General features: G+C 42.0%; 1 protein-coding gene across 2 annotated transcripts in view; it reads left to right on the forward strand.

Moving 5' to 3' along the window:
- The first annotated feature begins 425 nt into the window (after positions 1-425).
- LMOD2 (leiomodin 2) overlaps positions 426-25678 on the forward strand; it is a 34343-nt gene continuing 9090 nt past the window's right edge. The window contains exons 1-4 of one of the 2 annotated variants that reach the window (XR_005590647.1): positions 426-854; positions 7372-8742; positions 9614-9709; positions 12581-12753. Coding sequence is in view for 1 of the 2 variants with exons in the window: in XM_039510840.1 (XP_039366774.1) it covers positions 582-854; positions 7372-8742; positions 9614-9640 (1671 nt within the window). In the remaining variant the exon portion in view is untranslated. Of the gene's footprint in view, positions 855-7371; positions 8743-9613; positions 10038-12580; positions 12754-25678 lie in introns of those variants that run through there. The other variant, XM_039510840.1, reaches the window with a different exon arrangement.

Here is a 25678-nt window from a genome sequence, read left to right on the forward strand (position 1 = left end):
TTACATTACTGCTGATTACAAAGTCTTCACAAAGCCTTGGCCTGATAACATTATAGATTCCCCAAATAACCATGAAAATGAATGGAACTTCCCTTAACAGCTGGGCAGTTGTTTTATTCCCCACCCCCACTAGCAACTCAGAATTAAAGTGCATTTTTATTGTTCCCTTTCCATTGTTGCTTGAGAATAAAGTCAGTGTAATTATTTTGTTTGTTTGCTTGTTTTATTTCCTGCCATTCCCCCCTGCCCTGCTAAGTACATGGGTTAATACACTCTCCTGCTCTCAGGCTACACTAAATATGGTAATGGTCAGTGTGTCAATAATCCCCCTGTTTAAGGGACCTGCAAACACTAGTGATGTGACAATCTATCTGTCCAAATGTCTAGCTGACGTCTGATGCTTAAAACAGAGCATGCTTTCATCCCTTCATGCATTGTCGTAACTCCCATGACGACTCTTAAAAGGGTGCCTCAGCTAGTCAGGGAAACAGTTGCCGACCAAAAGAGATACAGTCTACTTGATTCAGCTTTCTTGAATGCCTAATTATTTCAACTTTCTATCGGCCTGACCAAACGGGACCATGTCTACCTTTGGCTACAGAAGAGAGCTTAGTAAATACGAATCCATTGATGAAGATGAACTCCTTGCTTCTCTGACTGACGAGGAGCTAAAGGAGCTGGAGAGGGAGCTCGAAGATATTGAGCCCGACCGTAACCTTCCAGTGGGGCAAAGACAAAAGAATCTAACAGAGAAAACTCCTACAGGAACTTTCAGCAGGGAAGCATTGATGGCCTATTGGGAAAAAGAGACCAGAAAACTCCTAGAAAAAGAAAGGTTGGGGGCATGCGAAAAGGTAGGATTTCAGAGCATTCACTGTGCCCTGGAAATATGCCGGCTCACTCTTCAATGACTTTCCAACACTTACCTTTATTTTCTTCTGATCTACTACAACATTTTAAAGAAAAGCCCCAGTGACAATCTTTTGCTAGAGTGCTGTAAATTGGCAAAGGAGATTTTTGTTTTGGGTCTTACAGTGCCTTAAAAGCTCTTTTGGGGAAAAAAAAATCCTGGAAAAGGAATTGGCATTAGTGGTTAAAATAAGTCATAATATAGCAATGATTAAAGTGATTTTACAAAATTAGGCACAAATTGCTGTGTGCTTCTAGCCAGCCACATAAGTTGTTAGGTACGTTACCTTTTGGGGGGGGGGGCGGGGAGGGGGAAGGCTAGTAGACTGCTTTTTCCTCTTGGGAAATAAATAAATAATCCGTATTGCTTTTTGAGGAGCAATAGACTGAAAGAATGATCAACAGGAAGAGAATTCTGAATTTTTAGCAGAGGAGAGGTTGGGCAAAAAAGTGCAGCAGAACCCAGATTTTTGTGTGGTGTAACTCAGCATAGTTCCTTTGCGGTCAATGGAATTATGCTGATTTACACCAGCTGAGAATCTGGCCCAATATCTGATGATTTCAGTGGCACACTGTGTGCTGTCTTATCAGAACACAGCTGGAGGAATTTATAAGCATAGAGGCCTGGAGTTGGTATTCAGTCAATCAACATATTAATAGAGTACTCATCATGCAATCTGTCCCAGGGAGCTCTATATAAATAGTAACAATAGATGCTGGTTGCTGAGAGCAGTATAACTCAGTAATAATAATTAAGGGCCTGATTCTGTAAGATACTCAGCACTCTCAATTTTCATTGACTTCGGTGTGTGTTGAGGCCACCCAGCACTTTGCAGAAACTGCTCTCAAGATTAAGCACTATAAAAGGCAACTTTTTTTTTAACACCTGCACTATAACTTTCAAAGCACAGCATGGAGTTTTAGCTGTGTGAATGCCAATGATTTTGCAGCTAAAGTTCCATACTGAGCTCTGGTGATTAAGGACCTGACTCTGCCACACTTGCTCACAGGGAGTAGTATGCTGTTTGGCAAGTAGTCTCATTGATTTCCGGATTAAGGGTATGTCTACACTGCAAAAAAAAAGGTGTGTTCTTAACGCAGGTTAGCTAATCCGTGCTAACTAACTTGGGTCAAAGTAGAATTGAAGACACAGCAACTTGGCTTTTAATTTGAGTGAGCAGCTCAAGTTAAAGCCTAGAGGGCAGCATGGATTTGAACTCAAACTGCTAACCCGAGTTAAAAGCCAAGTCACTGTGTGTCTTCACTGCTATTTTAAGCTGAGTTAGCTAGTGAGAGTTAGCTGACCCAAGTTAAGGACCTTTTTTTGCAAGGAGACATGCCCTCAGGGTGGCATCATGGGACACATAAGTCAGTTACTGTTAAAGATGCTAACGCTCTGGATCTACAGACTACGAAGGGTTTACACCAGGGATGAGCTGGACCATCTTTGTATAATGAATATACTGTTATCTTACAATCGGGGAAGACTAACCGGGCACAGGATTTGACTGCACATAGTGTCTGTTATACTGGTTGTAATGTCTGTGTAGGCAAATACAACCACCGTTATACACTAAGCACTAGCTCCCATAGCCTTAGGCATCAGAACCTATTTTGCTGAGATATGGACATCTGGACAGGACAGCAGAGTTAGCCACTTACTTTTTTCAACTACATCTTTAACTTACATCCAGGCAGGAATAAGAAATGGCCAGAGAAGTCCTAGTTTTGGTGTCTCGTCCATAAAGCATGATTTCTGACTTGGCAGCAACCTTCATCCCAAATGGCAATATTGGGTTAGCATTTGGTATACGCCTAGGCTGTAATGTGTCAGTAAAACCCACACTCTTTGCTATGGAGGTGAGAGAGCTACAAAATGTATCCATAAATGTCCACACCCTGCCATCTGATGTCAGCGGAATCTGCAGGTGAAATCTTCCCCACACTGAAGGTAACAACAAAACTCTCATTGATTTCAGTGAGGTGAGGATTTCGCCCTAGGTGTATGTAGCAAGTGTGCACGGGGATATAATCTGATCAAGATGAGCGAGAGCAAGCCACTGAAGAATTTAAAAAGAGAGAAGTAGCAATTTTAAACTTACTGCTAATGCTAACAGCTGGTTATGAAATTGACGGATGGATATAATATGAAAGAGAATTGAATCCCTCCCCACTTCAAACACGATTCTGGCAGGGTTGGGGTTTTTTACACTAATCTTCTAAAGTCACTGTAGAATATTACCAATCAGTCACAATTAGTACATTACAAAGTTCAAGTCATGAATAGGCGCTCAGAGACCATGCTGAAGAGTGTGCTATAAATGTCTAGATAGATATATGTGTAGGAATCAAAGGGGATGTTCTGTGCAGCAGTCATATTCTCAACTTTTAAACTTATCTGTACAGAAATTATAGATATAGGTCCTGATCCTGTAATGAGCTCTATTGAGGCAGTGGCATTGAAGTCAATGGATTTTGGGGGGTGGGAGGGGGTGTGAGGGGGCCTGCCTGCACAGAGTTCATTTTAGGATCAGCTCAATCCTGCAAATTCTACATGTTTTGAGCTCCCAGTGAATCACACAGAGCATTTGTAAGATTGGGCAAATGGGTTGTTACCCTGATGCCTTTTGTACCTCCACAGTCAAGCTTCTGTAAGCACGATAATGATGATAACCCTATTTAGTATGTGTCCTGCCACAGAAATCGGCTCAAGACTATGAGATTGCATGCAAGGTGTGTGTCAATACTGCAGGGATATATATACACGTCATTAACCATACTTTGTTTAAATTGAATTAGCAGTTTTGTGGGGATTTAAACACTGATGGTTGGGGCGTTGCCATGTTAGTAACTTTTTTGCATGACTCCTGTCAAAGGCAAAACCAGCATCTCTGTAAGTATGTTGCATGGACCCAATCCTTATGAGATATTTTATAAGGATTAACATATATTAACTTAATAAAGCAGCACATGCAGAGCCTCTGTTTTTCACCCAGAATTTTACTAAAAATTCAATATTATGGATTTATAGGATTTATTAGATTATTTATATGGATTTATTAGAGTAGAGCTCGTGAGATCGAGGGATTTAAGGTCAATTGTATGCCAAGGACCAGCACAAGGCCTTTGCAGCACTTCATTGCCTCTTAAGCTGTCAAAATGAGTTGAAATGAGACCTTAGTGGTGCATAGGCATGGAGCTGGCCCTGTGCACTCGACAACTAGCCCCAATTCTGGGAATACCACTGAACTTCATAGGTTCACAGATTCATAGATTATAGGACTGGAAGGGACCTCGAGAGGTCGTCGAGTCCAGTCCCCTGCCCTCATGGCAGGACCAAATACTGTCTAGACCATCCCTGATAGACATTTATCTAACCTACTCTTAAATATCTCCAGAGATGGAGATTCCACAACCTCCCTAGGCAATTTATTCCAGTGTTTAACCACCCTGACAGTTAGGAATTTTTTCCTAATGTCCAACCTAAACCTCCCATGCTGCAGTTTAAGCCCATTGCTTCTTGTTCTATCCTTAGAGGCTAAGATGAACAAGTTTTCTCCCTCCTCCTGATGACACCCTTTTAGATACCTGAAAACTGCTATCATGTCCCCTCTCAGTCTTCTCTTTTCCAAACTAAACAAACCCAATTCTTTCAGCCTTCCTTCATAGGTCATGTTCTCAAGACCTTTAATCATTCTTGTTGCTCTTCTCTGGACCCTCTCCAATTTCTCCACATCTTTCTTGAAATGCGGTGCCCAGAACTGGACACAATACTCCAGTTGAGGCCTAACCAGCACAGAGTAGAGGGGAAGAATGACTTCTTGTGTCTTGCTCACAACACACCTGTTAATGCATCCCAGAATCACGTTTGCTTTTATTGCAACAGCATCACACTGTTGACTCATATTTAGCTTGTGGTCCACTATAACCCCTAGATCCCTTTCTGCCGTACTCCTTCCTAGACAGTTTCTTCCCATTCTGTAGGTGTGAAACTGATTGTTCCTTCCTAAGTGGAGCACTTTGCATTTGTCTTTATTAAACTTCATCCCGTTTACCTCAGACCATTTCTCCAATTTGTCCAGATCATTTTGAATTATGACCCTGTCCTCCAAAGCAGTTGCAATCCCACCCAGTTTGGTATCATCTGCAAACTTAATAAGCATACTTTCTATGCCAACATCTAAGTCGTTGATGAAGATATTGAACAGAGCCGGTCCCAAAACAGACCCCTGCGGAACCCCACTTGTTATACCTTTCCAGCAGGATTGGGAACCATTAATAACTACTCTCTGAGTACGGTTATCCAGCTACCTTATGGTAGCCCCATCTAAATTGTATTTGCCTAGTTTATCGATAAGAATATCATGCAAGACCGTATCAAATGCCTTACAAAAGTCTAGGTATACCACATCCACTGCTTCTCCCTTATCCACAAGACTCATTATCCTATCAAAGAAAGCTATCAGATTGGTTTGACACGATTTGTTCTTTATAAATCCATGCTGGCTATTCCTTATCACCTTACCACCTTCCAAGTGTTTGCAGATGATTTCCTTAATTACTTGCTCCATTATCTTCCCTGGCACAGAAGCTAAACTAACTGGTCTGTAGTTTCCTGGGTTGTTTTTATTTCCCTTTTTATAGATGGGCACTATATTTGCCCTTTTCCAGTCTTCTGGAATCTCTCCCGTCTCCCATGATTTTCCAAAGATAATAGCTAGAGGCTCAGATACCTCCTCTATTAGCTCCTTGAGTATACTAGGATGCATTTCATCAGGCCCTGGTGACTTGCAGACATCTAACTTTTCTAAGTGATTTTTTAACTTGTTCTTTTTTTATTTTATCTTCTAAACCTACCCTCTTTGGGACAGTTTGTATGTAGGTCTGAATTTGGCATGTCAGTCCCATCGCAACTTTGAACTTATTAAAGTATTAAAGTGATGCTAGCATAATGTTATGGAGCATATTTTCAAACTGCCTCTAAGTGTGCACGCCCAAAATTGTCCATCCAGAATCTTGGGTGGACAGCTATTGTAATTCACTTTTTTTTGCTCAAATTTTCATGTGAAAATGGTATTTGTGTGTGAAATTAGGCAGCCATTTAACTGATTTGAATGCATATATAGCATTTGTGCATGGAAGTCTGAGTTTTGGGACATGCAATAATTTGGGTACCTAAACTCCATGTTATTAAACAGGAGCATGTCATTTTGCACGTAAAAAAATGTAGCTGATGGGTTGTGGCCACTCTGAAAAACATAGTACTATAAAAAGAACAGACTACTTGTGGCACCTTAGAGACTAACAAATTTATTTGAGCATAAGCTTTTGTGGGCTACAGCCCACTTCATCGGATGCATGTAGTGGAAAATAAGTAGGAAGATATATGTGTGTGTCCATTTATTCTTTTACACAGAGACTGTCCAGTTTTGCCAATGTACATAGCAGAGGGGCATTGCTGGTACATGATGGCATATATCACATTGGTAGATATGCCAGTAGATCTCCCTGGTCACTGGATTACAGACCTAAAAGTCACAATATTATAACAACAAAACTTCAAAAACAGACTCTAACGAGAGACTGCTGAATTGGAATTAATTTGCAAATTGGACACCATCAAATTAGGCTTGAATAAAGACTGGGAGTGGATGGGCCATTACACAAAGTAAAACTATTTCCCCATGCTTATTTCCGCCCCCCCATCCCGTACAGTTCCTCACATCTCCTTGTCAATTGCTAGAAATGGACCATTTTCATTACCACTACAAACAATTCTGTTTCTCTCCTGCTGATAATAGCTCATCTTAACTGATCATTCTATGTATAGTGTGTATGGTAACACCCATTGTTTCATGTTCTCTGTGTGTGTATATATATCTTCCTACTTTATTTTCCACTACATGCATCTGATGAAGTGGGCTGTAGCCCACAAAAGCTTATGCTCAAATACATTTGTTAGTCTCTAAGGTGCCACAAGTACTCCTGTTCTTTTTGCGGATACAGACTAACAAGGCTGCTACTCTGAAACCTGTCATAGTACTATAAGTCTGTCTGAGTGAAACCCACATAAGCATGGAAATTCAGATAGGGCAAATCCATCTGACATTCCATTGTGAATATATCAACTAATGGGTAATTTTATGTATATCTGTGTTGCAGTGTCATGGGCCAGAATTTCCACTGGTGTAGATCAACATAGCTTCTTTGACTTCAGTAGACTAAGCCAATTGATGCCAAGGATTTGGCCTCTAGAGAAAGGGGAGGAAATTAAAAAAAAAGGATATTAAATCAGATGAGATTTTTTTCACTTCTCTTAAATTTCCATGCTTCTGTCAGTTTATTTTAAACCTTTAATATTAATTTCATATAGTTTAAGTATAATTGCTGTTGGGGAAAATCAAAGTAAAGCTTAATATTTTTGCTATCATGTTTAATACCGACACCTACATTCCTGTTCAGGATTCAAAGCAAGAAGATGATAATTCGGAAGACACTGAGGAAGAATATTTCACAGGAACTAACAGTGAAATTTCCGAGGAGGCATACACTGAAGAGGAGGAGGAGGAAGAAGAAAAAGAGGAAGCAGAAGGAAAAGAAGAAGAAGAAGAAGGAGGAGAAGAAAGTGATGAAGATGACTCAGAACAAAAGGAAAATGCTGCCGTTTGTGAAAGGACTGTGACTTGTGAAAGTGACAGGAGTTCTGACCACTCGAAACGCAAGAAATGCAACATCCAGAAGGAAAATGAAAATGTCATCAATGGCGATGGTGGCAAAGACACAGAAGACATGAGCTTTAAAACGGGTGCCATCCACCCTTGTGGAAACCCAACAGTTATTGAGGATGCTTTGGAAAAAGTTAGGAACAATGACCCTGACACCACTGAAGTCAACTTAAATAACATTGAAAACATCACCATACAGATGCTTACACATTTTGCGCAAGCTCTCAAGAACAACACAGTGGTTAAGATGTTCAATCTAGCCAATACTCGTGCTGATGATAGTGCGGCAATTGCTATTGCTGGGATGTTAAAAGTGAATCAGTATATAACGAGTCTGAACATTGATTCAAATTTTATCACAGGCAAAGGGATATTGGCCATTATGAGAGCTTTGCAGCATAACAAGGTTTTAACAGAACTACGATTCCACAACCAACGGCATATCATGGGCAGTCAGGTTGAAATGGACATAGCTAAACTGCTGAAAGACAATATCACGCTGGTGAAGCTAGGGTACCACTTTGAGCTTGCTGGACCAAGAATGAGCATGACAAGTATCCTCACAAGAAACATGGATAAACAAAGGCAAAAACGTATGCAGGAGCAAAAACAGCAAGAGTCTGGTTGTGATGGAGCAATCAATCCAAAGACCAAAGCCTTGCAGAAAGGAACTCCTGGGTCCTCACCTTACGCATCGCCTAAGAGCTCACCTTGGTCCTCTCCAAAACTCCCTAAGAAAGCTCAGCCTGTCAAAATTCAGCCTCCAGCTCCGCCTTCACCTCCTCCTCCCCCTCCCCCACCACCTCCACCACCTCCCCCCATTGTTCCAGAGAAAAAGGCGCCAACAAGGAATATAGCTGAAGTCATCAAACAACAGGAGAGCTCCAAGAATGCCTTACAAAATGGACACAAAAAGAAAAAAGGCAAAAAAAACAAAAAGCATGAGAATAGCATATTGAAAGAAATTAAAAATTCCTTAAGATCAGTCTCAGACAAGAAATCAGAAGAAGGATCGCGACCCTCTACCCGACCCTCCACCCCACAAATGTCTCTTCATGATAGCCTTATGGAAGCAATTCGGGGAAGCAGCATAAAACAGTTAAAGCAGGTAAGTAAGGACCACATTTAAATAACTGATTATGGCTCAAATATGGCATAATCCAAAACATGCATTCTGAATTTTAAAGCAGATATTTAATACAAGATTACACTTTGATAAATATCAGCATAAGTACGTATTTGGGAGCAGTTTTACATTTGAACCTGCTTTCATGACTATGCTTTCCATTTTAATTTGACCTCAGTTTTGACAGAACCCAGGGTGCTGACAGAACCCACGTTCAGACTTCTTAGGGCTTAAGATTCTCAGTAGAGAGTTGCTGTAGAAGTGAGTAAAGCAAGCAATGAGCCAGAGGTGAAATTTTGCCACCTCCCAGCTAAACTAGTCTTTTTCAGCAAAGTCTTCTCTTCAGAATTGAGTTGTGAAATGGGCTTGATTTCTTGCTCAAGGAAATAAGACACCTCAATCTGACACCTCTTAAAATAGCATTACGCTATGGAGGAAGGGATGGGAATGGCTGCATGGGCCGTGGGATTGGCTAGCTGTCCCGAGTACATACCTAGGGTTTCAGATGGGATTGTACTTGTGTTGGCTCCTGCCACCCATGCAGCCATAGCTACTCTGCTATTTTTAGTGTGCTAGTTCAATGAAAGTTAGCATGAGTATGTCTTCCTGAGAGAGAAATTACACCTCCAGCTCCAATGTAAATGTTACCCTAGTCTTCTTCACAGAGTGAATGAATGTACTTCTAAATATGTTTAATGGCATCCATGTACTATGGCGACAGGCACCTTAGAAACGCATGTAAATCACTATCATATTATTTAAGCACAATATACATATCGGGACAGACTACGCTGCTGCTGCTCTTCCAGCCAGTATTGTAAATGTAATGAGAAACCCTCCCACTATCTTGTAGGTGGAAGTTCCAGAAGCTCTTCGATGAAAGCATGGAATATAGAAGAACCAAAGCTCTACAGTGGTGAAGGGAAGGTTACTGAGTTGTTCAATGATGGTAAATAGACTATATTGTGAGCTGCTTCCAAAGGGCACTCTTAGAATTGAATTATTTTATTTTATTTTTAAAGAGATAGACCTATTAAACATTAACCAGCGCTTTAAGAATGCATAAGCCTTTTAATCTGTAAATATGGAAATAAACATCTTTTTTTTATTTAATGAGATTTCTATTGGAGAAATAGCAGTTTATTTAGATATTCTTTTCAATATCTGAGTGATTGCACATCACTGGACATGTTCTTTACATTGAGATGTAATTGTTTAGTGATCTGTGTTTTTTTTTCTTTTTTCATGAATTTACAATAAATGTGGTTTGAAGTTTTTAAGCAACCAAAATGATTTTAGTTCTGGGTTTCTGTGAGTACAAATCGGGCAGGTGTTCATGTACAGATGTTAAACATCCAGTTACTGAGGTGAAGAGGTTGGTATAAATGCCTAGAGGTCTTTTTTTTTATTTATTTTTTTCCAGAATTGCTTAGCACACACAGTATCTGTTGACTTCAGTAGGATGTGCAGGTGCTCAGCACCTTTGAAAATCCAGACATAGTTAGATTGATTAAATAATGCATTGAAACTCTTAGTCAAGAGCATAGGAGCCATTAAAAAAGGCAAACAAGATTCTTATTTAAAATATCAATGGGAATCTAATATATAATAAAAGAAGTGATTGGGCAACAAAATGGCAAATGAAATTTAATGTGGATAAATGTAAAGTAATGCACATTGGAAAAAATAACCCCAACTATACATACAATATGATGGGGGCTAATTTAGCTACAACGAGTCAGGAAAAAGATCTTGGAGTCATCGTGGACAGTTCTCTGAAGATGTCCAAGCAGTGTGCAGAGGTGGTCAAAAAAGCAAACAGGATGTTAAGAATCATTAAAAAGGGGATAGAGAATAAGACTGAGAATATATTATTGCCCTTATATAAATCCATGGTACGCCCACATCTTGAATACTGTGTACAGATGTGGTCTCCTCACATCAAAAAAGATATACAGGCACTAGAAAAGGTTCAGAAAAGGGCAACTAAAATGATTAGGGGTTTGGAGAGGGTCCCATATGAGGAAAGATTAAAGAGGCTAGGACTCTTCAGCTTGGAAAAGAGGAGACTAAGGGGGGATATGATAGAGGTATATAAAATCATGAGTGATGTGGAGAAAGTGGATAAGGAAAAGTTATTTACTTATTCCCATAACACAAGAACTAGGGGTCACCAAATGAAATTAATAGGCAGCAGGTTTAAAACAAATAAAAGGAAGTTCTTCTTCACGCAGCGCATAGTCAACTTGTGGAACTCCTTATCTGAGGAGGTTGTGAAGGCTAGGACTATAACAGCGTTTAAAAGAGAACTGGATAAATTCATGATGGTTAAGTCCATAAATGGCTATTAGCCAGGATGGGTAAGGAATGGTGTCCCTAGCCTCTGTTCATCAGAGGATGGAGATGGATGGCAGGAGAAAGATCACTTGATCATTGCCTATTAGGTTCACTCCCTCTGGGGCACCTGGCATTGGCCACTGTTGGTAGACAGATACTGGGCTATATGGACCTTTGGTCTTACCCAGTACGGCCGTTCTTATGTTCTTAAGTGATCTTATCTTGTAAAGCAAATGTTAGACAGACTCCATGTAGAATACTGTGCACAGTGCTGATCACCATGCCACATGTCAAAGAAAGTATATTAGAGCCTCAGAAAAGGTGCAGTGTAGGGCAGCAAAGATAACAGGTAATAGGAACCTAAATTATGCCAAAAGGTTAGGGAAATGGGGCTTATTCCTATTATGAAAATGGCTTTGAAGTGACCTAGGCATTTACATAATAATGAAAAGGAGTGACAAAACAAACAGAGCTACGATTGGCGAAGTGGCTGCTGGTGTTGAATTAAGAGGTATTGGGAACCCCCAGGAGAACAGAGAATAATACAAAGAGAAAAAGATGTTTGAAATATACACTGGAAACAACTCTCTCATACAAATGCAAGCTAATACTCCTGGGGTGAGGAGGAATAATCCCAAACAGAGATTCAGTGGGATGGGAAAACCAAGAAAGCAAGGCCAGCAATCAAGCAGAAAAAGACCACCAGGTTATATGGGCTGAACTTTCAGCTGGGTATAAATTTTCAATATGATTTGTTGAGAACCAACAAGATTTTGGGGTCAATGCAACAGAGGTGTCACATCACAGACAACATAGTGGAAAACCCCTCTCAATGCAGCACTGGTGAGTCTCCCAGTCTAGTCAACAATCTAGAATATTAGTTACAGTTCTGAGCACTTCAGCTATCAGAAACACTATGATAATTTGGCGGGAACTCAGAGAAAGTTAGCCAGACATTAGTTCAAAGGGATGTGAGTTTGTGAGGAAAACAAATAACTAAATATGTTTATTTTGTTTCAACATTAAATAATATCTGTTCTACCTCTTTATATGTATTGGAAGGATATAAACACAAAACAATTGTTTATGTTGTCCCAAGCAAATAGAGTCAGCTGAAACTGAAAAAATAAATGTAAGCTAAAGTTCTGGAAATATTCTTAAGCTATGAGATTCTTGAGATGTAGTCTAACCTTCTTAGGCAGGAGGTGAAAGACACAAGTTGCTTGAGTTAAATAAATCAGAATGGACGAAGCATACAATACTATGTTGTGGACAATACTCGTACACTGGCAGGGAGGATAGATGACGTAAACTAATGGATCTTTTCCATGTCTAATTGCTTTTATAATATATAGTATAACCCCTTCAAAAGCAATTGATGGATGACTGAGGCTCCTTTGATGACTTACCTTTTTGCCTCAGTATCACAATAAATATGGTCTGTCTGATTATCCACTCTTTGGAAACCTCTACAATTCTTTAGGCTTTTGAGGCCCAAGGCACAATCCACAGCCAGCCTCCCTCAAGCCCACGGAGGTTTGAAATCAGGATGCTTAAAGGGTGGATGCAATATGGCAACCTTACAGTGGAACACAGACTGCCACCAGGACGAGGCATGCGAGCCCAAGGTATTTTGCACCAGGAACCCATTCTGAAGTAAGTAAAAGCTACAGTGAAATGGGAGTCAAATACGGAGGGGGCAACCAGTGCTTGGAAAGTAGACTGAAGTACAAATGCAGGGTTCAGGGAAAGGGCAGCGTAGGAAATTTGGAGGTAAAGAAAGCTAAGGAGGTTGAAAGGGAAAAGGCAAACAAGCAGTGTGTAAGCCAACAGGGAGAGGAAGAGGAGAAAATAAAAAGGGAGAAAAAATGTACAGAAAATGAAAACAAACAGAAAAAAAGAAATGAGGGAAAGTTGCTGGTAAAAAAAGTGTTTGTGTGAAGGGAATGGACAACCTGAAAAAGGGAAGAAAAAGCAAGAAAACACATACTCAGCTTTCAGGGCAGTACTAAACATTGCTTAATTTATCCATGTTTAAAACACTTCATTTAGTCTAAGTGCCATAACAGGGGCAGGCAAACGGACATGGACCCTTATAGTTGCTGACAAGTTGTTCAATATGCCTGCACAGTGCTGGGGCCCGAATGTGCTGATGGAGGTGAGAATTATAGATAAAATGTAAAAACAAGGCACCCCTGATCAATTATAGTCATTCAAGATCCCATGACACTCTTCATAATGAAGTGTTACCCTGTGTCCTGGTCGAATTCTAATCTGGGGCATTACATTCTGTCTACCTAAATTTGTCTGTTTCAGTGGGAGAAATTGCAAATCCTGCCCTCTGTTCACAGATGTGCTAGACAGGAAGGTTTCCGGGGACATGTAGTTAATATTTTGCCACCCAGCTGCAGGGAAGGTTAAGATGATTTCCCTGCCTTGAAGAAGTTTGCTCTTTCCGTTGATGTTGCTATCTTCTCCCTTCCAGAGGTGACTTACAAATGGTGCTGGAGAATAATTTGTTTGCATTTAACTAGACCCTCTTGCACCAAATGAATGCACACAAAAACATTCTGAGAGATGTTGTTTAGGTTAGAATGAGACTTGAGAGTTTATGTAAGGGTCTGAAAGCCTCACATGAGTGAAATATTGGCAAGGTTATGATACTGCCTAGTTTAAAATCTCATGGGGAACAAGCAGCACCAGAAGCTTGTATTTTTCCTTGGGCCCATTTCCTGCTTGCAGGCTTAGGTCACATTCTGCACTATTCCCTTGAGTTATCAAGGCAGGCAAATAGTTTCCTCTGGAAGCTGACGGCCTCCTGTTTGACCTCTAAAGAATGTGATCCTTGGGTCAACTGCATCCAGTAATCTGGATGCAACTATATCCAGTAATCTGCTCTCCTTGAAGCTGACTGTAGTACCTTACAATGGAGTCCAGCAATGCAAGTATGTTCCTTATCTGATTTCCTGAGATTTGTAGTAGAATGATGGTGGTGCTGCAATGGGACCACCTGTCTGCTCACACTCAAAGCAAAGCAAAGCAAGCACTTGCATAGTAAAAGGGGTCTAATCTAGCAAACCTTTCCCTATTGGAATCAACTGGATGGTCCACATGAGTAAGAACTGAAGGGAAAAGCTGACAAGGTAACCAAGATTGCTCTGCCTGGGCTGTAACAGAATGAGAAGGATCTAGGTGCAGAATTGCTGACTCACACACAACACTCCATTAGGAATGCCTTACATTACTTTTTTCCTGTCATCAGACATTGAAATGACTTAGCCACTGAAGAGCAGAGATACTGCAGTTGCATGAATAAGGAAGGTAAGGAGATTCTGCCACCCTTACTCACACTGAGCAATACCTTTCTCTAATGTGACCCCATTGAACTGGGGGAGTAGAGCAATGTTGGCAGACGCTGGCCCTTTAATTTTTACATAGTCACCTGATAGTCCAGGAAAGGTGGCTGAGGTTTATAGGCAGAAAGGCAGCTTATAGCGTACATGAGATTTTACTTCACATCTTTTTAAAAATCTCATAATTTCTGTTCTAATCCCATGTGTATATCCTCATGTAAAGTTCTGGGTAATATCATGGTCCTCGTGCTGCACTCTGCACATGCACGTGGATGGTAGCATGCAGATCCTGGTTGGGGTGGGCAGGAATTGGGCCTCCTTGAATGATGTTCTTGAGAAGATTTGCCAAAAAAACATATGGAAGACTCTGGAATTAGAGCATCTCTGAGTCTGCAGATGAAACGGCTTGCAGGCCAAAGAAGACGAAGACTAGCCAATCATCCTTACACTGTGACACTCTTAGTTCAAAGTTCTTCAGTATCAGAATTATTTGTATTTCCAATAGCATTTTCAAAGGGGCCATCAGTGGAAGCTTTACAAGATGTTTTGCCTTCAGCAATACATTTTCTTTATACACAGCTAGATCCTGCCAGGTGCTGAGCCCTTTGGCCTGAACCAGCAAAGCAATTAAGCACATGCTTAACTTTAAGCACATGAGCAGTCCTATTAACTACCCACATGCTTAAAATTAAGCTCTTGCTTAAATGCTTTGCTGCCAGAATGTTCAACGCCCTGCAGAATCAAACTCCTAATGTCCACACATCATTGGAGTTCTAGGGTAGCAATTAAAATATAAACAAGCCATTGTGCTCTACCATTGGCTCACTGTGTAGCCTGGAGTAAGTCCCTTGGTCTTTCTGGTTTAGTTTCCCCATCCGTAAAAGGGCCGGCTCCAGACCCCAGCGCGCCAAGCGTGCGCTTGGGGCGGCGTCGCGCGGGAGGGCGGCAGGCGGCTCCGGTGGACCTCCCGCAGGCATGCCTGCGGAGGGGCCGCTGGTCCCGCGGCTTTGGTGGAGCATCCGCAGGCACGCCTGCGGGAGGTCCACCGGAGCCGCGGGACCAGCGGACCCGCCGCAGGCACGTCTGCAGGAGGTCCACCGGAGCCGCAGGACCGGCGACCGCCAGAGCGCCCCCCGTGGTGTGCCGCCCTGCTTGGGGCAGTGCAAATCCTAGAGCCACCCCTGTATCAGACCAATGATATCAGTTGTTCTGAAGCATCCAGCCACTGCCGCTTCAGTTACAGCTTTGGAACTCCTCTAATGTCTTCACCCCAGGATAGATATACAGCTGCAACTTGAGAAAAGGGTTATGCAGTGAGTAACTGGAGTACCAGGTCTAAGTTTGTTAGCAGGTGTATGTCTGGGCTGTAGGACAGCCAAAGGTCTGAAGGTTTGAGAGGCTGTGGATTAGCCACTGGGCCAAAGGGACCCATGTCCAGGAGCCCCTGCCAATTGGGGCGCCCTGGAAAAATGGGCACCCCTGCACCCAGCCCACTCCGCCCACCCAGCACTCCTCCTGGGGAGTGGGATCGGGACATGGGGGTTTGCCCCACTCCCCCTGCCTGCCTGCCTGGTGCTCCTACAGGAGAGCAGGGGAAGCCCCCATGCCCCAACCCCATTTCCCTCGCAGGAGCACCAGAGGGAGGTGAGGCAGACTGCAGGTGGAAGGGGTGGGCCCAGGGCCCCACAGACCCCTAATCTGCTTTTGCTTGTCCCAGAACTTCTCTCCCCCACCTTGCCTGAGCTGCCAATTCTCTGAAATTCTCCCACCACTGCACTAGTAGGGGTGCTGAGCTAGACTCGATGAAGGAGTTAAAGCGTCGGGGTGTGGGGAGGGTCAGTGTAGACCAGAACTGCTGTTGGTGGAGCTGCAGCACTGGGTTGATGGGAGAATTTTAGACAATTATCCATGAATGTATAACCAAAAATGCCACGTCGTTTCAGAGGACTTGCTCCAAGTGTTGAGATAAGCTCTGTGCTGCTGCCTTGTAAGCATTCACTGTATTCATAACATTCTGATTTTTAAAACAAAAATCTTTCCTAATATGCCAAAGGCATTGAATCCTCCCTGAGGCCTGAGCCCATAGTAAGGTTGACATTTTAAAGCAAGTTACTTGAGTACAGAATGTTAGACCCCTTTTCGAAACAGGAACACGTAACTTTTATAAAGACCATCACAATTTTAAAAGCAGCTCATCTGATTTGGTTGGAACTTTGAACTAGGAACAACCATGAGGCAGTTCAACCACCAGATGATTTATTAAAGACAGCGTTAAAGAAATTAAAAATTGGCGTTTAGACTGGAGCTACCGTTGCAGCCATATCTATATCATCATCTGCATCCTAAAATGGTAATATAGATGATCTAGGAAGTTTTCAAATGCAAACATTTTGGTTACCATTGGCAAAGTTCCCTGGATCAGCTCAGCTCATCAGTTTTGGAGCAGGCCTCCCCATTGAAATCATTAAGGGAATCCTGCTCAATGAATGATAACATGATATATTCCATAATGTTTTTCTAGCAAGTCCAAACCTGATGTACTAATAGTTTGTGCATCGAAAGATGCTGGAACTAAGGGTGCTGCTGCACCCTGGCTTGAAGTGGTTTCCATCATATACAGGGTTTACAATTTGGTTCAGTAGCTCTCAGCACCCTCACTATACAAATTGTTCCAGGGCCCCTGTGTGCATCAACCAAAGAATTTTTTTTAAAGTAGTAGCGTTAGGAAGTAGTGTGCAACATACTACAAATAAATAACCTCCCACTTCAAAGCTCTAAATCCTCACATTGACCTTACCACTACATTGTGTCTTTGATTACACCTGGTTAGCTACTGGCACTTTTCTATTTTTTCCTCATTTCCCTTCCCATTTTTGCAACAACTAGTGTTGAAGACGATCAGTAGTGTCCCCTTTCTCTTTTTCCACTACATTTCAGGAAATAAGTACTTTTGTTTTACATGAAAGAGGCTTTATTTCCTCAATGTTTGCTGTGGGATATTTTTCCATTTAACTACTCCTTTCAGAAAAATACATTGCACAAGAAAAGTGTAAGATTTCTTTTATCACCTTGTGCTCAGCCTACTGTATACTATGTCACTTTTTGCCTGTAAATATCTGTGCTGGGCTTAGCCGTGTCCAGTGGCAAAGCATATTGCAAAATTTCTTATTTTTTTTAATCTGACCTGGCATTATTCCTGGCATCTGAGAAGTAAATTCACTGAGGTAAAGAAAAGATGACTTTACTATTAACTGAGGGAGACTAAATCAAAAGTCCATCAAGCTGCTTTTTTCTTTCCACATAATCTGCCTGATAAAGAAACAAAGAGTGAAGCTACCTTTGATAGCGCTGCAAGTCAGACACCCTCACACTACTTTAGAAGAGAGTCATTTCATGATAAAAACACACAACAGTGAAAGATCTTCAAATCCCTGGGGTATGTTTGAGGTGGAGCATCTTGATTCTGACAGACAGAATTGTTGTCACCCGAAACAAGAGGTTCCCATAGCCAGTGAAGTGATGTGAAACTGAAGCTGCTGCTGTAAACAAACAAACACTGACTAAAACGTTACAGTAGTGATGGGGGGAAGTAAGCTACTTTTAATGCAGTTCACTGTTTTCTTTTTTAGGAAAGCCTGCTCTCTCTATTCTCTTTAAAGTGTTTTATTAGGAAAGAAGAGGGATATCAGAGAGACATTTTGCTGTACATTCACTAATGTCACATATAAACACAATTTAAGGTTCAGGAGGGAAATATATATATATGATCTGTTACAAAATTTCCTAAAATAATCTATTCCAAAACTAACAACCCTTTTGTCCTTCAAGAGAAGAATCTGCAGTATTTTCCCAGCATGCCAGTCTGCAACATTCAGAATAAGTCATAACTGATTTCCCCTTTTAAAGTATATTCTCTTTTGACAGTACTTAGATCCACGAGAATAGATTTATTGATTTTTAAATACACACAAATCTATGACAGATAGACAGCTACAAATGCTCTTAATGGCAAATGTTTTGTGGTTTGAAAGAGTTGCCAAAATTGTAGTATGAACTTGTGGGTCCCCGATGTATCCTTGTCAAGGATGGTGTTTGTATGAGCCTTGATTTCATTCCTATACTTGTGTGTAATGGGCACTGCCTGAGATAATGCAACAAAACCCCTTATCACTCCTGTAATTCCAGCCTTTGTTTCTGTTTTACACAGTCTGCCAAGTGCTCACATGCGCTGCAGATAAAAGTTTGGTTGTTTTAATTGTACATAGTGTGCAGACTCCTTAATACTCTCCCAGCTCCTATGCTAACTTTTGTAACCTGTATGTTGGCCCTACTCCCTCTGGTACGATGACACACAGAGGAAAAGAAATGCTGATAAAAAGCAGAGACACCCTAATATAACATCTACTTAGGCTGCTTGTGTGCTGAGCCCACTGAATATCCTGCTGATCAATATAGTCTCACTGTTGCCTTGTACTCCCTGTCGCTCTTTCTGTAACCATCTGCTGTCTCTTGTCTTAACTTTTGGTTGGAAGTTGATTTGATTGGTGGAAGGGACTGTCTTTTGGTTCTGTGTTTGTACAGTGCTTAATACAATGGGGTCCTGATCCATGATTGGGGATCCCAGACCCTATCATGCAAATAAATGAGAACACTAAAGATATGTGAAGTACACTATAGATACTGAACAGAAGGAAACATCTAATGGAATTCTCAACACATGGTAATAGCACCAATTTTTGACAAGCTTGTATTTAAAGCATAAAACCAATTAAGCACATTTTTAAATTCAGACACACATGCCAAAAAGACAAATGCAATAAAACACTATGAAGGATTCTTTCTGCACAGGAATTCCCATTCCATCAGTACAGCAGTCCAAGAATTTAACTGATCAAGGCAGCACAAGCATTTCATTTTAATTTAATAGTTTTAATCATGTGCTGCTTTGGAAGGTTCCATGGATGGATGGCACAGAGGTTAAAGTGTAGCATGGGGCATCAGGAGAAACTGGCTTGATTCTTGACTCTGCCAGAGACTTCCTTTGGGACCTTGGTCAACTCATTTAACCTTTGTTCCTTAGTTTTCCCCATCCGTAAAACAAGGAATATAATGCTCTGCTTCTGTACAGGATTACAAGGGTGTTTGAGTCTTAATTGATTAGTGTTAGTAAAATGCTTTAGAGGTCCTGAGATGGCAGGTGCTACAGAAGTGCAAAGGCATATCAGTAATTAAAATGGGTTAAAAACTCTGTGACTAACATATACATAATCTTCCTTTTTGAGAGCTCTCCTGAACAGGGCACGAGCATACTGCTAGTTTGCCTTACGTTAGCAGCACAGAAGGGTTGGGCAAATATTTTATTTTCCTCTTTTTTCTACAGTATTGCAAAATAGATGCTACTAAATTAGAACCTCCCTGCCTTAGTAATAATAAAACCAGTAGGTCAGATTTAAAGTGCTCTGTTTGCCCTTGTGGTTCTTGGAAGAACTCCCGGTCTCTAAATTGACAGTGCAGCTGTTCACAGAAAATTATTCAGAAAGATTAATAAATTCTGTAGCTGGTTCTCAGAATATATAGCAGCAGGACCGGCTCTAGGCACCAGCAAAGCAAGCATGTGCTCGGGGTGGCACATTTCCAGGGGCAGCATTCCGGCCATCCTTTTTCGGGGGGGCAGTTGTGCTCTGGGAGCTGCACCACTTAGATGGGGCGAGGGCGCTGTGCCCCCGGCTGCAGCGGGAAGGGGAAGCCCCAGCCCCAGGACGCTGAGCTGCCAGGGCCCAGCTGCTACCTGGGGAGGAGAGGGCGAGTCCTGCTGGGCAGCCGGGGCTGCGCCACCTCATCTGCGCACTGGCTACTGCACTGCCTTGTGCCGCCCCTTATATTGGGGCTTCTCTGCGCGGCCGGGCGGGGGAGGGGTAAAGCCCTGTAGGTGCAGGGAGAAGGTGACATCACTCCCTCTGCTTCCAGTGCCACCTGTGAGCCCCAGCCCCACCTGAGCTTGGGGCGGCAAAAAACCTTGAGCCGGCCCTGATAGCAAGTCTGACAGTTTGAAGTACCATATAGATCAAGCTGTTCAGCTGAAACAGAAACCAGGCACCCTTTTTACCATGCCACTAATATTTAATGTATCAAATGTAGGTAGGAAACTATATTGAAATGTAAAAGGAAAGAAATCAATCTAATTTCAGCCCTATCCAGAATGATTTTTCCCCTAGTGTCCTAAGATGATCTGAGAGGCTGGGGATTATAGACTGTGACTGTCATCATGCAGCAAAAATGTTATCACACACTTCAGAACTATTGGCTGCCCTTGCTCAAAGAAAGCCAGAGCTTTAGCATGCATAGAGATGAAAACAAGATGGCCCCTTTCAAACCAGGAACGACAGGCACAGGCAAGGCAGTAAGGTGAAACCAGCAGGGGCCGACCCACACAGAGCTGCCAGTATTAAATCCATCCTATAAACAAAATGCCTTCTATACTTAAAACCTCCAGAAGCCCTTTAGTTTTTTGATGCACCTCTACCACTTGCTTTTGTCTTGCGGTTGTTAGAGGGTTCAGAAATGGAATTGATCCTTTAGTGATTTAGACCTGGTCAAATGTGATGTTGCTCTTTTATCTTTGGGGAAGAAAAACTTTGGCAACAGTTCATGGCAGCCCAACAATGAAAAGTCTGATTTATTACGTACACAGCGCTCAATGACATGGAAAGAGATGATACAAGTTAGACGAATACTGGTTCTGTAACAATCACAACCTTGAGCAGGAGGGAATCATCCTCACCGAGGACTTTGTGTTCAATACAAGTTTAAACCTCAACTTCTGATACTGTCAATCATACCAAGGCACATCTGGTATGGTGGGTTGGGACATGAACTGCTAGAGAAACCAGAGAGTCCATTTCACTTATAAGCAGGCAGGATTAGCACTGGTTCTATAATTGAAAGCCAAAAACGTGGTTCACAGAAACTCCACGTCTTTACATGTAGTTCAGTAAAACTGAATGCACTGGGAAATGTACTGCAACCGGCTCTCCAGGGTTCTGCTCATGCAGGAAAGTTGGGTGAAGGGATTTTGAAAATGTCAGAAAATGAAAGTAAAAAGTTTAACAGGTCAAAGTGGCCTGACTCAGGCGTTAATGTTTGCTCAACCAGCCTTAGGTTTCTAAGTTACTGGACACCCAACAAACTGATTGGAGCATGACGTAGTATTTACAGACATGGATAATGTAACTGCCTAGTTTAACTGCATGGTTTGGCACCCTGCAGTGCTTTGAGGTGCCTAAAAATAATTGCTGTTTCTGAGAATGAGACCCCGTAGCAAGAAAGAACAAAAACATTAGGTAAGATCCATTCGATGAATAAATGTCCTTAAGGTTAATGAAATCAGATTAAATTTTTTAAAAATGTACTCCCCTTACCACAGTATCTGAGTGTCTCACAGCCTAATGTATTTATCAGCACCTGTTATCCATCACTTCCAATTAAATACTATTATAACCATTTTACTAATGAGAAACTGAGGCACAGAGAGGAGTAAGGGTTTGTCTACATGGTACTCCAGTGAGCTCCAGCAGAGGTGTCAACTGTAATGCACGCCAGTGTCTCACACACTAGCGGGCTCATGTGGGCCCTCCTGGCATGCACTAAAAATTTCCAACAGTCCTGCATTAACATAGACTAGGGAACTTTCAGTGCATGCCAGCAGGCCCACACAGACCAGTGAGCATGCGACACATTGGTGTGCATTAGAGTTAACCCCCAATGGTGCCCATTAACGTACTGTGTAGACAAGTCTTAAATGACTTGCTCAAGGTCATGTGGAATCTGTGGCAAAGCAGAAAACGTGAACTTTGGTCTCCTGAGTCCTAAACTGGTGCTCTAACCACCAGACCATTCTTCCTCTAGGATAGCCAGAGAAGTCAGCAAATTTAGATACATGGGGCTCACAGCAACTCAATTCAACTCTTGAGGCATTTGTTATGGAATTACAATTAAAGGTGATTTATGCCATATAGGCACAGTCCTTGGCAAGGGGCTGTGCAGAGATGCACCACCCCTGAGTTTGTACCAGGAGACATTCTGTCTGAAGAAGGCAACATGCCCGATGCCAATGCACAGAAGAGTAGCTGACTCCCCGCCCCGCCCCATGCCAGTCATGCTCTGCAGGCCAGTGTGAAAGGGGATGCAGGTATGGCACAGAGTCAAATTCAACCTGCCTTTTCTATGGACCACATGGGCAGGAGGAGAAAGCTCTCCTTATGACTCTGTCCCTGCCCCCCGACACATACATTGCATATACATAGAAAGGACTTTCAAAGTCTGGCCCTTAATGTGCGTGCCATGTGGCAGGGCTAGGGTTGATGAGGGAAGAAATGGTTACTTACCTCACAGTAACTGTGGTTCTTCATCTCTACCTATATTCTATTGCTGGTGCACATGCATCCTACACACTTGAGTTTGGATTCTTTTGCCCAGCAATGGTTGTTGAGGGCCATTCCTGTACCTTGAGTGTCTTCATGCTTCCAACCAGGGCATAAAGAGCAGGGCGACCCAATCACTTCTCAGTTCCTTCACTAGCATCCTCCATGACTTATCAGATTCTGTAATAGCAGGCAGGAAATGCAATACACCTGGACAACACATCTCAAAGAACCACAGTAAGGTAAGTAACAGCTTCTTATTCGAGTGCTTGTCACATGGATTCCACTTCTGGTGACTCAAAAATAGTGACCCAGACCACAGGAGGTGGGTGGTAGGAGTCTACCTAAACAAGGATTGTAGCACAGCTCTACCAAAATGAGCATCAGATCTTGACACTTGGAATAATGCTGGGCAAATGTGTGCACTGAACCCCGAGAAGCTGCCTACATAGTTCTAGTGTGGAACATTTCTCAAAGAAATTCAGAAGCTGCTTGCACTCTCACAGACTGAACCTTCACTCTCCCTGCTGGGTCTATGTTGGCTAACTCATAGTACAGTAGAACCTCAGAGTTACGAACACCAGAGTTATCAACTTATTGGTCAACTACACACCTCATTTGGAACCGGAAGTACGCAACCACATGGTAGCAGAGACGAAGAAACCAAAATAAAACAAATACAGTACTGTACTGTGTTAAATGTAAACTACTAAAAAATAAAGGGGATGTTTAAAAAATATTTGACAAGATAAGGAAATTGTTTCTGTGCTTGTTTCATTTAAATTAAGCTGGTTAAAAGCAACATTTTTCTTCTACATAGTAAAGTTTCAAAGCTGTATGAAGTCAATGTTCAGTTTTAAACTTTTGAAAGAACAACCATAAAGTTTTGTTCAGAGTTACGAACGTTTCGGTTACGAACCACCTCCATTCTTGAGGTGTCCATACCTCTGTGGTTTTACTGTACAGCTTAATCCAGTTACAGCGTCTGTGTAAATATGGCCTGATCTTTTACCCTATCCCCATAACTTATGACTAATCTGGGGGCCATCTTAAATGGCTTAGTTCTATCTGAATAGAAATAGTGTCCTCTAAGAACACCTAGGGTGTGAAAATTATTATTTATTTGAAGTACCAATGCTTGGCCATAGCTTTGCGGCAAGTATAGGTAAGTTTGGGTGTCTAACACTGATGGCTAGGTAAGCATAAGCAAGTTTCTCTCTTTCTGGAGGCAGAGCAGTAACAAGGTGACTCACCATCCTGGGCACCCCAGGAACCATCATAGGGAAATACTCCCCTTTGTGTATATAAAAATGACTTATTGTAATGATTTCACTTGTTCAACCTTTTCAAACTGGGAAGAAAACTGATGAATGGCCCTTTCTGGCAAGCTATTTATGGGAAGCTGGACTTCCTGAAGAGCCCACGTGCCCTGTGTTTGAAGGTTGTCTAAGTGGGCTCCCCAGTAGGGACATATCTGTCACTGACATCTGTGATGGCAACAGTGGCAAACCTGCTGCCTTGATGATCATGAAGGGCTGGTGAGCAGCCAAGATGATGGATGTAGATGACTTTCTCCTGTAGAATTTTTGGTGCTTTCTTGTATAGGCCTAGGGGGATATGGAGTGATGTTTTGTGATAGTGTTTTTGTCTTATCATTTTTCTTTCCAAGTTCATTCAAGAGCATAGGGATTGTCTCATTTCACCCACATAGTTATTGGGGCAATGAGTACACTGAATGAGGTACACATGTGATAGGCATGCATAGGACCCATGGATCTTGAAAAGTGTAGTGTGTGTGTGTATGTATGTGGGGGGTGTGTGTTGATCACAGCACTGGAGATATGTTTGCAGGTTTTCCATCTGTTATGGGAGGGGTTGGCACTGTGGGCAGCTTGCTTTTGACAATGAGTTTGGCAAGGTGTGGCAGGAGGGGGGATTATTTGAAGGCCAGAAAAGGGGGTTCAGGAAAGCTTTCTTTCAGAATGCAGTCCCCATTAAGTACCTATTGTAATTGTTTAATGATAAAGGTTGAAGGAATTGGGTATGTTTAGTTTGGAAAAAGAGGAGATTAAGGAGGGGTGAGAGGGATCTGATAGAATACTTGAAAGCTACCATTAAAAAGATGGAGAAAAGTTGTTCTCTCTTGTCACAGAAGGCAGGACAAGAGGCAATGGATTCAAACTACAGCACAGCAGATTTAGATTGAATCTCAGGAAAAACTTCCTAACTGTAAGAACAATAAGACAATGGAATGGACTGGGGGTTGTGAAAGTTCCTTCGCTGGAAGTTTTCCAAAGGAGGCTGGATAGCCATCTGTCTTCGATGGTTAGACAACGTATCCTGCATTGGCAGGGGGTTAGACTAGATCTTTGTGGTCCCTCTAATCCCATGATTCTATGATATCCCCGATGACTTCCAGTGCAGGCTGGTAGGTGATAACTAGGGAGGGTGCAGTCAGAGAGTTTTTTCTCCTCTCAGGCTATTTAAGTGGCCCGTTCCATAATGAAATCTATTTCTCTGGTGGAGCATCCTTGTTTGCTGAAGGCAGTTTTAAGTGTGCTAAGGTCTGTATCCCAGACTTTCTCCTCAGAGCACATTCCAAGGTATCTTAGTGCCTGACTGTAGATAACAGATTGCTTGGTGTTTGGGGTTGTTACAGATTTGTGAAGTGTGGAGATTTGTGGGTTTCCTGTAGAGTTGACTGTAGGATGAAACCAGATAATCACTATGCTCTCGCATAAACCCACACAGAGAAATGATAAAAGACAAAACCATCATAGCACCAGTGGGCAAATAAATGCAATCATT

The sequence above is a fragment of the Mauremys reevesii genome, linkage group 1, assembly GCF_016161935.1.
Source record: "Mauremys reevesii isolate NIE-2019 linkage group 1, ASM1616193v1, whole genome shotgun sequence".
In the NCBI taxonomy this organism is placed as follows: domain Eukaryota; kingdom Metazoa; phylum Chordata; order Testudines; family Geoemydidae; genus Mauremys; species Mauremys reevesii.